The sequence below is a fragment of the Echinops telfairi genome, unplaced genomic scaffold, assembly GCF_000313985.2.
Source record: "Echinops telfairi isolate 266 unplaced genomic scaffold, ASM31398v2 ScPeMD7_23;HRSCAF=83, whole genome shotgun sequence".
In the NCBI taxonomy this organism is placed as follows: domain Eukaryota; kingdom Metazoa; phylum Chordata; class Mammalia; order Afrosoricida; family Tenrecidae; genus Echinops; species Echinops telfairi.
This window is the reverse complement of record NW_022103920.1, coordinates 7,307,650-7,321,893: the sequence shown is the minus strand read 5'-3', so window position 1 is coordinate 7,321,893 and position 14,244 is coordinate 7,307,650. Positions and strand designations below refer to the sequence as shown.

At 51.0% G+C, this 14,244-nt stretch overlaps 2 protein-coding genes across 2 annotated transcripts in view; both read right to left on the bottom strand.

Moving 5' to 3' along the window:
* The window catches only part of ZC3HAV1L (zinc finger CCCH-type containing, antiviral 1 like), a 5,004-nt gene extending 2,797 nt beyond the window's left edge, over nucleotides 1-2,207 (bottom strand). Inside the window, exons 1-2 of the mRNA XM_045288930.1 lie at nucleotides 1,828-2,207; nucleotides 243-378 (exon numbers count right to left, since the gene is read on the bottom strand). Of these exons, the coding sequence (XP_045144865.1) occupies nucleotides 243-378; nucleotides 1,828-2,207 (516 nt within the window). The remainder of the gene's footprint in view (nucleotides 1-242; nucleotides 379-1,827) is intronic.
* Nucleotides 2,208-7,041: 4,834 nt separating this feature from the next.
* Nucleotides 7,042-14,244, bottom strand: part of ZC3HAV1 (zinc finger CCCH-type containing, antiviral 1) — a 52,614-nt gene continuing 45,411 nt past the window's right edge. The window contains exons 10-12 of the mRNA XM_045288917.1: nucleotides 12,669-12,799; nucleotides 12,255-12,388; nucleotides 7,042-9,489 (exon numbers count right to left, since the gene is read on the bottom strand). Coding sequence (XP_045144852.1) covers nucleotides 9,209-9,489; nucleotides 12,255-12,388; nucleotides 12,669-12,799 — 546 coding nt within the window. The 3' untranslated portion in view covers nucleotides 7,042-9,208. The remainder of the gene's footprint in view (nucleotides 9,490-12,254; nucleotides 12,389-12,668; nucleotides 12,800-14,244) is intronic.

Here is a 14,244-nt window from a genome sequence, read left to right as displayed (position 1 = left end):
TCTGTGAGGAAGAATCACAGTGTGTAAAATGAAGTCTTATCACACACACACACACAACCAGCCACTCTGTGAGGAAGAATCACAGTGTGTAAAATGCTTCGTGTTCAAAGCAGCCAGCTCTGTTCATCCCTGTCCGCCCTCCCCAAGGCCAGCACTGTGCCGCAGTCCAGCCACACATCTCAGGCTGTCCTCTGGGGGCCACTCGGGATGCCCTAACCTGGGGGGCCTCTAATGAGACTCACCTCCGGGAAAAGACTGGGGTCATTTTGCATGAGCAGGGTCTGAAGCTGAGCCTCGTTGAGACCGAAGAGCCCATAGTTTTTCAGGACTTGGATGTTGCCAGGCGTGTGGATGTCATGGGAGAGCGCGCAGGTGGACCTGGGGGAAGACAGTGCCCTTCATGAGGCGGCCAGGTGAGGGAGGGCCTGGGTGGTCTCCGACAGACACTGTGAGTCTACCTATACTCCAGCCTCCGGATAACACCTGGGAGGCACGAAAGGCACCCTGGTGGAGCAGTGGGTTAAACGTTGGGCAGCTAACCAGAAAGGTCAGTAGTTCCAACCCACCAGCCACTCCAAGGGAGAAGGATGTGCCCATCTACAGCCTCAGTCTCCCTCTAGGGGGTCGCTCTGAGCTGGAACAGACACAAAGGCAGTGGGGTTGGGTTTGCAAATGTGGAGCTGTTGGAGGGGCTCACAGAGCGGAGCACTTCCTGCTGCAGGATGTAGCGCAGCGAGCCCCAGCCTGAGTACCTCCAGCTACAGACATGGCCGAGCCCCGGCGCCACGATTGCTGTTTCACCTGCCCAGAGGGGCCTCGGAAGAAAGGCCTGGCAATCTGCTTCTGAACGGGCACAGCCTTTAAAAGCGCACGGCGCCCAGCTGCTCTGCAGCCTGCAGCGCACACACCAACAGCCGGGCTCCATCCTGACTCGCAGCGCCCCTATGGGACAGCGGGAGCTGGCCCTGTGGGTTTCTGAAACTAACTCTTCACAGGGGGAGAAAACCTCATTTTTCTCCCGCTGAGCAGCTTGCGGGTTTGAGCCTTCTACCTCGGCACCCACTACACCACCCCCATAAACTCAGCTCAAACGCACTGCCAACAGGTGGATTTCAACTCATCGTGAGCCTATAGGGCAGGGCAGAAACAACTGCCCTCGCGAGTTTCCCAGACCGAAATCCTTTACAGGACTGTAGAAAGCCTCATCTTTCTCCCTACAGCCGACTGGTGGTTTCCAACAGATGACCCTGTGGTGAGCAGCCGAATGCTTAACCAGTGCTCCACCAGCAACAAAGGAGCTGGATTGAAGCCACGCCCTTTGGTTTTCACCGCCCCGGGGCCCCTTCCTCCCACCACACCTACCTTGACCTCAGATGGACGCAATCAAGCTGCCCTTGGCCTCCGCGCCAACAGCTACCTCTCCCACGGCTCCCACTCCGCCCCCGGGTCGCCAGAACAAAGGAAGTCGCAGGGTTGGAGCCCTAGGGCACCTCCAACCCAGCTCTGGACCCCGCCCTCACGTCTCCAGCCCCTTGGGGTCCCACTGGCTGGGGCTTCTAAACGTGCAGCCGCAGGCCAGCTGTGGACAGACTGTGTTTGGAGGAATGCGCAGTTTCCGAGACCAGGCCCGCGGCTGTCCGCAGGGCCCCAAATACCCCCAAGTGTCCCCGGAGTTAAGGGGCGCAGAGTCCCACTCCCGATCCACCCAGCCGTGCTCTAGGGACCCCGGGACAGGAAGTAGAAGTACGAGATCCAGACGAGGCCGGCCCTCCTTCCGCCGCGTAGGGCGCGCAAGGGTGGTGGCCACTGATGTCCCCGCTCGCTCACCAGCAGTCGCGGTGCGGGCACTTGCCCTGCATGAGGCGGCGGCAGAGGTGCAGCTGGTCGCAGGCCCGGCACTCCGAGCGCTGATAGCGGGCACAGAGGCGCGCCGCCGACACGGCCACCACCCTGCAGGCCACGCCCCCGCCGCCGCCGCGCTGGCCATCGTGGCGCCCGGGCTCCGCCGTGTCCCGCGGCGGGAGGCCCTCGGGCTCGGGCTCGGCCACGTCCTGAAGCAAGAAGCGCTCGGGCCCCGCTGCCCGCAGCACCGCGCGCAGCCGCGCCTCCGACAGCTCCACGTGCACGCGCAGGTCGCGCAGGAACATGCGGCCGCCGTGCGCGCACAGCACCTTGGTGAGGAAAGAGCAGAGCGTGGGCTCCGCCATGCCGCCGCCGCCGGTCTCAGCCCGCGCTGCTGCAGGCTCCTCCCCGCACGGCGCCGCCCGGGCCCGCCCGCCTGGCCACTGGGGGTCCCGCTCAGGGCGGAGACAGCGAGAGGCCACCACTACCCGCCACTCCAGACAGGAGGGATGAGGGACTCATGCACGGGATCCACTGAGCCATCCCCTAGGCAGCAGCAGGCACAGTGGAGCACCCCACATAGGGCCAGAGAGGTCCACTCCTATCCTGTTAGGTGGGGACGTGGGGGATGAGGACTACCCCACACTCATCAGGGGCAGTGGGGTTCCCCCAATCCTGAGAGTCTAGAGCCAGGGTTCCACCGAGGCCACCCAGCCAAGAGCACCTACTTGGCAAGGGGCCCCGTAGGATGAACGCCTGACTTGAGCGGTTCTGATGGTGTGAATCTGTTCGGCTGAGACCCTGATGTGGGCATGTAGCCTCCAGAACTACAGCCACTCACCCGTGGTATGTGAGCCACAGCAGCACCTGCCTGGCCCTGCTTGAGGCTGTGGCTCCCTGGCCAGGCAGCCCTGGGGCAGAAAAACCCCAAACTAAATAAGAAGGAAATCGTAAGACACAGAGAACTGCCCCACGGGATTCCAAGGCGGTCACCTTTATAGAAGCAGACCACTGCCTCTTTCTCAGATGAAACAGCAGCTTTTGAAAGTGCAGACCTCCGGGTTGGCAGCCCAGCGCTTTAGCCACTGTGCACCAGGCCGCATGGGAATGGACAGCTCACTCATACTTACTGTGGTAAGGTTAATTCTGACTCAAGGCCACCCTGTAAGGCAGGGTAGAACTGATCATGTGGGTTTCCAAGACCATGACCTTTAACTTAAGTAGAAAGCCTCATCTTTCTCCTGTGGAGAGGCTGGTGGTTTCCACCTTCCCATTTAAGGGCTCCTTGAATGGACAACACATCCTCTGACCCCCAACTGGGAGTCATCGTGTCTGAGACATCACGCTCGGTAACATTTTTGAAAGCTCACTGCCATTGAGTCCATGCCGACTTCTTCCAACCCTTTAGGACAGGGTAGACCTGTCCCTGTGGATTCTGGAGGCTGTAACTTTTTATGGGAGTAGAAAAGCCTCTTCTTTCTCCTGTGCAGTGGCTGCTGGTTTTGAATGGCTGACCTTGCGCCTAGCAGCTCAACTCATAGCCCACTTCACCACCCAGGGCATCAGTGAAAAAATGAGGAAGACCCTCAAAGAGATGGATGTGGACTCAAACATAGTCCAAATGCAAGGAAGGCACAAGACCGTGCTGTGTTTCCTTCTGCTGGACATAGGTCACTGGAGGTTGGAACCAATCCAAAGAATTTAACACACACACACACCCCACTCAATAAAACAGGTGCCTGTGGCTGGTCATCTTGTTGGGAGACACTTAGAACAAGAACAAATCGTGGGAGAATAACAAAATTGGGGTGGAATTCTTTTTATTATGCGATCTCAAATTAAGCTTGGGGAAGAACAAGAGGAAATTAAAGCACTGAAAGTAGTTGAGCCGAATCCACTCAACCTAATTTGTCAGACAGACGTGGCTGATAATCCCAAGAGATCAAGACTCTGCACTCCTGGGCTTCCATTCTAAAGCAGACAAAGCTATTGCAGATAAAAGCTACAAAGGAACAGAGCAAGGCACAGAATATTATTAAAAACCTGAAACTTGAAGGGGGGGGCGGGCAGGGAGGGGAAAAAATGAAGAGCTGATACCAAAGGCTAAAGTAGAAAACAAATGTTTTGAGAATGATGATGGCAACAAATGTACAAATGTGCTTCACACAATGGATGGATGGATTATGGTAAGAGTTGTAAGGGCCCCTAAATAAAATGATTTCCAAAGACCAAAAAACAAAAAACCCCTAAGCTTGAGAGGCAGCTAACCTAGAGGAGAGTAAATGGAAGTAAAACCCAAATCTATCAAGCCGGTGACCGTGGAATTGGATCCTTGGCACGTGGCGAGGCAACGCAGACAGTGCTGTATGGGTTCTTCGGCCCTTTCTGGAAGCAGATGGTCAGGTCCTTCTTCTTAGGTACCTCTGGGTGAACCACAACCTTGTCATTAGATCAGCATGTTAACCCACCGCCTGCACCACCCAGGGACTCCCGGTTGAAGTAAGAGCTGAGCTAACTAAGGATGCTAAAGGGTCTCTGGACCAGGTAACTGATCACTGCGTGACGCTGTTCACCAAGAGCACACTCACAGGGCCGCTGTGAGCTGGAATCAACGAGAGGGCAACTGCTTAATGTGCTGGACATTAACTAGATCAGTGGTTCTCAAGCAGCAGTCCTTTGGAAATTGATGGGGGGGGCGGGGAGGGTGAGTGCCTAGCCAGGGCGTCAGATGCGCTCCCATGTGTGGGCTGGTCCCATGCTTGGAAGACTTATTCTGTAACCTGTTCGTCTGTCTATTGTCCGCCAGGACATCTACGTAGGGCCTACAGCTCTTCTGAGAACACAGAATTCCTCACTATCATCTGTAAGGTGCGTTTGGCCTATTATCACTATTTCATTTACATTAACTTCGCTTTCTCCCCGACCTTCTGCAGGTAAGGTCAATGGTGTGCCCCAATTACTGCTTTGTGTCACCGTACCCCTCACCTTTCCATTTCCTGTATTTCTTTACAGGGCAGCCTCTTCTCGACTCTTGGATTCAACCTCATCATAAAAACTCCACGTAAACTCCTGGCTATTTCCTGCTGTTATAGAGCATGGTCAGACACATTGAGCGTTTTCGGATGGGAATGTAACTCACTGCCATTACACATTCCTTTCCTTCTACTTCTTTACTGCCATCGTTCTTGGGCACCAAGTTGATTTTTTAAATCCATGTATCTAAATAACTGCCAATGGATTAACTCAGGGGAGGAAAGGGATACTACGAAATATCACGTGCCCCTCCCCCCCCAAATAAAAGAGGAGAGGGGAAGGGAGGCTGACTGGTAGATCCGATAGGGTAGGTGGGCTTGGGGTTCTGCTGACATTTGCTGTGGAAGAACCGGTATTGGTTGCTGGACAGCCTGCAACAGGCTGGGTCATCTCGAACAGTAAAGACTAAATGTGTGGCCCGGGTGGGCTTGGAATGTCCCACTGGACATTCTTGTATGGCCCGTAGCTCGTCTGCAAGAACGAGGCTGTACCCGAGGGCTCCACTTCCGTGAGCGTTTTCATGCATATTATCTCTGTTTCGTGTAAGGTTGCTCCATCCATGTATCCTATAAAAGTATTATCACGTACAAATAAATTATAGTTTCACTAGTTTCTCAGTCTAAACATCCCATCACTTCGATTTTCCCAAACTGCACAGTGGGGCTCTGATTTCCAGCCTTCTTGGGAGCCTGCTCGGCCCCGAGGAACAGTGATCTGAACTTTGGGGACCCACTTGCACGTGGGAGGATGGTGTTCTTTTCCTCTGTGGCTCCTGCAGCGATCCTGGTGTTGGGAGATCCTGCATAAAACACTGTGTGCTGATTGTTGTCTTCAAGGAAATGGCCGTCTTTCTAGCTGGGAGGCAGGGGCAGGCACGGGCAGGTGAACAGAGCTGGTTCAAGAGCCGCTGTACTCATCACCTCATGACAGGTAACTCTAAGCACCTGGCTTCGTCACCCCATAGAGCTCCCTGGTCCAGTAACATGAATCTGAGTTCATTGCTCAGATTATGTGTAGCTAGAGTATATTCCCTAGGAATTATATTTCAGATAATACAGGGGACGTTACCAAGGTTTTGTCCTTAAAAAAAGGAAAGTGGGGATGGACAGCAGAGAAGAGGGCGGAGGGAAACATCAGACAGGGTAACTTCTGACAAAACTATGATAATTTATAAACTATGACGGGTTCATGAGGGTTGGGGGAGGGGGGAAATGAGCAACTAATAATAGGGGCTAGAGTGGGAGGCAAATGTTTTGAGAATGATGAGGACAGCAAGTGTGCATATGTGCTTGACACGATGTATGGATGTATGGATTGTGATGAGAATTGTACGAGCCCCCAATAAAATAATTTTTAAAAAGAAAAGAAAAGTGAGGGGGCAGGGGTGGGGAGAGGCAGGACTGCTAGTTGAGAATCACTGAGCTGGAAGAGAGAGGATCCCAGGAAAATCAAGGCGGGGGCAGGGGGTGGGGGGAAGTTCATGTAGAGTCCTGACCATGATTGGAAGCCTTATTCTTGGGGCGATAAAAACGACTATCCTTTCTACTAAACAGAGAACAGCCCCAAAGGGGAGAAGGAGGTGTGTAAGTGGCAAACCTGGACTTGAGGGTGGCATTTCAGGGATGAGGCTGGACTTGGTGGGGCAAGGGACACGCACCTGGGTTCCTGCTCGAGCGGGTGGGATTCCATTCACCCATAGACAGAACGCCAGAGGAGGCCGGGGCTAACTGAAGGGAGGCAGGAGAAGAGGTTGGATGCACACGGAGGCTGCAGCCATGAGCTCAGGCATGGGATGAGCCTGCTCAGGCAGGACTGAGCAGTGTCTCCTTCTGTTGTGCACAGAGGGTTGCTAGGGGTGGGAGTTGCCTCGATGGCACTTAACAACCACCACAACAGACGAAGAGGTTTGGAACCAGTCTCGCCTGAGCCGATTCATGGCAAGCCCACACGTGTGGACAACTGGGCCATCGTGGCTGGTTTTGGGGAAGCTGACCACACCTTTCTTCTGAGGCACCTCTGGATGGATTTGAACCAGCAACCGTTCAGCTGGTAGCTGAGCAAGTAAGCTGTGCCACCCGGAGTGAGACTGGGAGATACGCATGTGGAGACGTGCTGTAGGAATTTTAGTATATGTGCTGCCGAAGCGAGCACACGTGCTGTAGGAATTTGGGTAGAGCTGGACGCAAGTCATGCACAGCAGCAGGACAGCTGGGCAACCGATAGGGAACGTTGAAAAGGGAAAAGCTTATTGTTCTACGGAATAAAACATTGGTCCAAGTTCAAGAACCTGTCTGCGATCCCACACCGTCAATTATACACAGAAAGGGGGCCCTTTGCAGGCTGTTTGGCGGGGCGTGGATGCTCTCTGACCTAACTCTTGTGCTCACCAGGAAATAATTCCTGCTGACAGGAATCTAGTTACCGGTGCTCAGTTTCCTGCTTTTCTGGAGACACCTGGAGATACGGCAGTGGGCTTCCAAAAACCCAGCCACTCCGTGAAAGCCTGATCTGAAAGCATTCCTCTCTGTAGTCATAGTAAGTAGAAGATCAATATCTGTATTGTCATAATTGTGCAAAGACTCTAAAGGGCAGCGAACTCTAGCCGGTTGCTCCTCGCTGTGCCCTGCTTGGCAGCCTTGTATTGAGACTGAAAGAGCCAACCGAGAAGGAGTCTGCCCGTCAATAAACATCGAGATACATAAGTGTGTGCCCAGTAATGTGGTGTGTCTATAATCGCGTTTATGTCCCCTGGCTGGGCTGCGCAGGCCATATGGGGCAGTTCCCCACTGCCTCCTGGGCAAGTCTGGGAGAGCTCATGCACCGCTTCCAACAGGACATGTAGCATGTTCTCCAATGAGCTGCATCGTATTTAAACCTAAGCACACCAACACCGTTCGTCAAGGAAGAGAAGGGTTGCTGTAGCAACAGGCCGCCCCTAGGTGGGAAACGAGATATGCTCCTAAGTGGGTCTTGAAGTCGAGTGTGTAAGTAAACCCAATTGGAGGGACATGGTCTCACTTCAGAGAAAGAACAGGCCCAGGGCCCCCTCTAGTATTGAAGTCACCTCGCTGGCGATTTCACAGCAAGCGAAGATGCTTGTGATCTGAGACCGGTTGCAGGCCAGCATTGCTTCAATCGTTCAAAATAGGGAGAGCTACATGATTCAAAGGGCAAATACGAGTGGTCCGTCTCATCAGTAAGTTCGTAAGCCAGGAACATGGTCAGGTCACCCAAGAAATAAGGGAAGCACGGGCCGACCTTGTGCTTTCTTGCATCTATAATGAACAACTGCCCGTGTTTGCACCAAATCAAAGATCCAGTTTTCAGGTCTGGCTGAAGCCCACGGCACCTTCCCACAGAACCCAAGCCTCTTTTCAAATGGACAATTCCCAACAGGGACAGAGGGTCCAGTCAACACAGGATTAGGTGTGTTTACTCCCTCGCCTGCAAAACTACTAATCACTACAGGCAGCTTCACGTGTCTTTGATGGGGTGACAAACATGAGACACGGTTCACCACAGACTGGGTAAGTAAGCACAAGTGAGGCCGTGCTTACCTTGCCTGCAGGGTAAATCACTCCAGCCCAGGGACTTGTTGTAAAGAAAACTGAGACATGAGGCTTGCCCACTTGCATCTGAAGCAGGTGGTGCCCCAGCTTTGCAGGCCTGAGAATCACCTGGACGCTTTTTTTTTTTTTTTTTCACCTGGATGCTTTTAAAACCCACTGTTGCCCATTGGGTGTTTGGCTGGGCATCAGGGTTAAGAGATTAGCAGGTATTGGGGGTTGAACGTATCCCACCAAAAAGGTATGTTGGCGTCCTAACCCCAGGACCTCTGAATAAGACCCCGCTTGGAGATGGGGTCTTTGCAGATGTTATCAGTTAGGTTAGCATGGGGTCACACTGGAGCAGGGTGGGCCCTAATCCTATAAGGCTGGTGTCCTTATGAAAGAAGAAAAGATGCACAGAGACTGGGGAAAGAGCAAAAATGTCATGTGACACCCCAGCCACAAGACAAAGAAGGCCTGGCGCCACCAGGCGCCGGGAGTGAGGCAGGGAAGCGATTCCCTGGAATCCTCAGAACCAACACCCTCATCTTAGACTCAGCCCCTGGGAGAGGGTGGACTTGGGTTGTATCGAACCACTCGGTCGGTGGTACTAGGTGCCAGAAACGCCACCTAATGGACACACTGGGTGGTGCAGCCAGGCAGCCAGGTTTGGACAGAAGACATTAAGACAGAGGAGAGACATGTCCGAGTGCACAGATTATCCAGGACACCTGGTTCAAGAAGGGAACGGGAGCTCGTCCACAAAGCCGGGATCCTCATCCCGTCTAACTGATCACACAGGCTTTGTCTGTCTCGGAATAATCAATCACATACTGTGGGTAGATCTGATCTTTCTGAAAGATGACGAAAATGGAGGGATTCAACCTTGTGTCCACACAGCTGTCGTAGAGGGTCGATTCATAGCCTTTGGAAGGCGGTCTCGTGTATACTACTTTTCCTTCCGTGTAGTCGCCAACTAGGACCTGGGACACAAGCATCACTCTATTCTGGTTGTCCACAAGGCAGTTCTTGTGGGAGGAGATGGCTTCTTTGGTGAAGTAATTTCCTAGGAGTGATCAGAGGAAAGGGAAAAAAGAAACCAAACATTATTATGAAAGCACACCTCTAGTTCCTGAAACGTTCTACCCACCGTGCATCAGGTGATGGGTGTTTACTAAAGATATGTCAACATGACAGGCTGGCTGTTGGGTGCCAACGTGGACCAATCCCCTGCCGCCGCCACCCCCCACCCCCCAACAACAAGGTTTGCTATGCTCATGGAAGCAGCTGCCATGAAATCAAACCACTCATTCCATGAGATGAATCTGCCGCACAGGAGCTCTTTAAAGTGTGGAATAACAAGGATATGACTTTGAGGACCAAGGTGCGCCTGACCCAGGCCATGGAATTTCCAGTTGCCTCCTTGGTGAGCGAAAGTTGGACATTGAATAAGGAAGACCAGAGAAGAATCTATGCATTTGAATTATGGTGCACAGAAAGAAAAAAAACCTGAAAACACGCAAGACTTTGTCTCACATACGTTCGACATATCATCAGGAGAGACCAGCACCCAGAGAAAGATAAATTGGAGGAGCCGCTAACACAGAGGAAGATCCTGGACAAGAGGGATGGACTTAGAGGCGGCCATCACGGTTATAAGGATGGCGCAGGACCAGGGGGTGTTGAGTTCTGCTGTCCATGGACAGGGACTTACTGGATGGCATCGAACAATTAACAACAAGCTAAAGGGGAGCAGACGAGCCCACCTTTTTCTCCTCCAGAGCAACTGGGGTTCAAACTGCTGAGCTTTCCGTTAGCAGCCAAGCACTTAGCTATTGCTCCACCAGGGCTCCTCCTCACGGTGCCCTGAGTGATTCTTTCGAACCTTTCTGTACACAAGGTTCCCCATGATCCAAAAGTAGGGTGTCCCTATAAAACTCTTCATAGGCTGAAATGGTGTAAAGCAAAGAACCAATCACTACCGAGTGATTTGTCTGGGGAAAAGGTTTGGTGTGATCTTCAGGAACATTTGGCTTCCATGGGATACCAATGTTCTGGTTTGGTCATTTCCACCTTCTGTTTGGGTCCCAACGTGGAATGGGTACAAATATGGACCTCTTCCAATCGGTTGACCACGGTTACGGCCTTCCAAATTTCTCAGCATAGATGATAGACTGACATTTTGAGAGAACTCTCACCTGACCTACAGACTGGAAAATTGCCAGCCCCATAATCTAGTGAGACAATTCTTGGAAGTAAATCAATCTCTTTATTGATCGGTGATTTTATCTATATACAAATTTATAAATAAAAATATACACAAAGTCACATATATATATATATATATATAATGATAATTTTGTTTCTCTCAAAAATCCAAAGACAATAGCAAAACCCAAGACATGATGCTGGTTTAGGCACACACAAAAACAATTACAATTGAACCTTGAACAACCTAGGTCTGAACTGCGTGGGTGTACTTATATACTGAGTTTTTAAAAAAGCAGTGTGGAGGAGCTGATATCAAGGGCTCAAGTAGAAAGCAAATGTTTTGAGAATGATGATGGCGACGAATATACAAATGTGCTTGGCACTATGTATGGATTGTGATAAGAGTTGTACGAGCCCCCAATAAAATGATTTAATAAAAAAATTTAAAAAGATGTATCTCAATAGAGGAGGAATTTTGGGGTGGATAAGAGAACCTATGAGAAGCACTTGAACTGGGTACACATGCTTTGGATGGGAGAAGAAAGTTTAATTAGAATATTTTCCTAAAATATGACATTTCTACATTTGTTTTTAAAACAAATTTAAATTAAGATAAGATTTAAATTATTTAAATCATCAATAAATATGTATTTCGTGCCTACTGTGAAAAAAAAAGCAGTGAAGTGTGACTCTAATCACCTCCACGTGTCTCACCTGTCAATCGCACAGCTCAGTAAAAATCGATCTCTATTGAAGCAAGTGCTTCCCATCGTGTTTAGGGCAATACCTGGAGTAACGGCACGGGACGAAAAAGGTCGGAGTGCCCCTGGTGATGTTAGGAGTGTGCCCAACGAGCAGAGCAAAGTCTTGGCATTACAAGAAGAGGCTGAGTGGTCGTGAGATGTACCGTGGACGGAGGTCTGTACCTGTGACGGCTGCCATTTCAAGACACATGAGTCAGCGTGAGGACCGTGGGTGCACGTGAAGAAGAAAGTGATTGGGGGAAGCGTGCTGCAGGTCTGCCGAAGGGGCCAAAACCTTATCCTTTCTGATTTCCTCATGGAAAGGCGGAGTGCAATATGTAACACATACAACATCCAAAATATATGTGGGTCTACACTAACAACAGTGCGTACAAGGGAGAAGAAAGTGTTTTAAAATTGATTGTGGTGATGATGGTACCCCTCTTCTGATATGACTGAACTATTGAATTGTATGATATGTGCATGAAATACTGGTAAAAGTGTTTCAAAATGTGTGTGTGTGTGTACTGACTGTCAGTAGCATAAAAAATATCTGCCAATTAACTGTCTGTTAGTTATCATTAACATGTCCATCAGCAATAGGGTTTTAATAGTTATGTTCTGAAGGACTTAAAAGCTACAGGTGGATTTTCACCTGCTTGTGGAGTGAAGGGTGGGGCGGTACCTCCCACCACTAGTGATTCAGGGTCCACGGTTGTTAGGTGCCATTGGGTCAGTCCTGGCTCATCGCGGCCTTATGCCCAACAGAATGAACATTGCCTGATAGTCGATGTATGTCAACAGTACATGCCTCTAACAAGAAAAACACATAAGGCTTATGACTCTACGGATCAAGCTTCTCCATTTCAGCACAAACCTTTTCCATATTTTGCTTCACATGTTCCATGCAAGGACCAGTCAAAATTGTGCTGGCAAATAGACTCCACATAGCGGCGGTCCGTCGCATGAAACAGGGTTTTTTCATTGGCGTTCCTCATAAAGACTTTCTTCCTGAGATCAGAAAGGAGAGACTCAGTCGGCAGAGGGCTGCTGACCCACTCTGGCTAAGAGCATGCACCCCCGCTAGAAACCCCGCCGTGGTCTCATGTTACTGTAACGCCAGGCAGAGAGGAGTTACAAACAGGTAAGAGGCAGAGAAAGTCTGCTCAGAAAAGGACGGACTCATAGCCCGACACCATGAGAAGCCGCACTAGAGATGGAAGGCTGGGCTGAGCCCAGGAGTGTCGATCTAGAGAGAGGGAGGGTAGCCAGCTCGCTCCTGGGCACCAACCTCTGGAAGGCAGTCAGGAGCGCTGGGTTATGAATCCTCTGAATCTTCTCAATCTTGAAGTTCTTCATGGAAGCTTTGAAACTCGCACTTATCACAATATATTCCGGATGTTGGTCGCTGATAGGCGACAACTGAAACATAAAAAACATGGAGTTGGCTTTCTTGGGAATGCGAGGAAGGAAAGAAGCAGTTGGCTCGGGGTGGGTGGGGTGGTGTTCTGACAGCCGGCCAGCTGTTCAGAACAATGTCAGGCCAACACACGCTGCGGCCATGGAAGGAAGAAAGAGGCCTGACTCCATGCCGGAGTCCATTGACCTACAGCAAGTCCGAATGCTCCTGGACTAGGGCCGCACCAGAGGTGCCCGCAAGCCCGAGCTGAGCTGTCTCCACCCATGGACAATCGGGTGGAGGAGACATCCTAGGGGAAAAAATCACCCCCAGTAAGGTGGGTGGGGCACCATTTGTCTGGCTCCCACAGAAGTCTCCTCTTTCGCGGCAGCTGATGGACAAAGCATTTCCTCTCAGCTCCAGTGGAATAGAGTGAGTCAAAAAGTATTGCTACTGTGGTTCCAGCTCTGACCTGCATGGACTTATTCCAAAGAAGTCATGTGAACACATGTCCCTGTGGTCAGTGGATGGTTAGAGGCAAATTCTCTTAGCGACACACTTGTCCGCCTCCTTAGAATGCCCTAAAAGAGGATGGTGTGTGTGTGTGTGTGTGTGTGTGTGTGTGTGTCTCAAAACAGTGGCTCCAAGGGACTCCACTGGGCCAGTTCAACTGAAGGCAGAAAGGTCAACTCAGAAGGTTCTGGAGACTGCTAGAGGGGCTGCTAAAGAGGTCATCGTCATGGAGAATCTCGAAGCACACAAGACAACCATGGATGCTTATTAGGAAGACTTTTGTTTTCGTTGTATCAGGTAGGAGACATTTAAAAGAAAATGGAAAATTGCATCTGTGAGAAGAAACTCTGGCGGGGTACTGGGTTACAAGTTGGGCTGCTAACCACAACATCAGCAGTTCAAAACCAGCAGCAGCTCCGCAGGAAAAAGAGGAGGCTTTCTGTTCCCCTAAAGATTTAGCACCTCAAAAAAAAAAAGATTTAGCGCGTCAGAACCCCACAGAGGCAGTCCTACTTTTCTCTGTGGGGTTGCCAGGAGTCAGGATCCGCTTGGTGGCAGTGAGGGGTGAGGGCAGGCAGGAAGTTAAGCCGAGGGCTCATTCCCCACAATGGCCATGCGCCTGGCTCCCTCTGCAAGGGGGAAGGACTGTCTTACGAGGATCTCGTTGGGCAACTTTGCCCCATCGCCTACAGCCCTGACCTTGCCCCTCAGGCTTCCTTTGGTTCTGAAAACACACACAAAAACACATTTAAAAGGACCTGAATGAGGCCCTCGGAGAGGCCCTGGTGGCCGTTTTGATGCGATGTAAATCAAGGCGCCCAGGACTCTGGGGAAGGATTAGAAAGATGGAAACACCACAGTCAAAAGTGTATAGACAACAACAACAACAATAACAAAAAGTAAGTATCCTGGGAACAGGATATGCGGATAAACAATTGCTTCCTATTTGAGCATT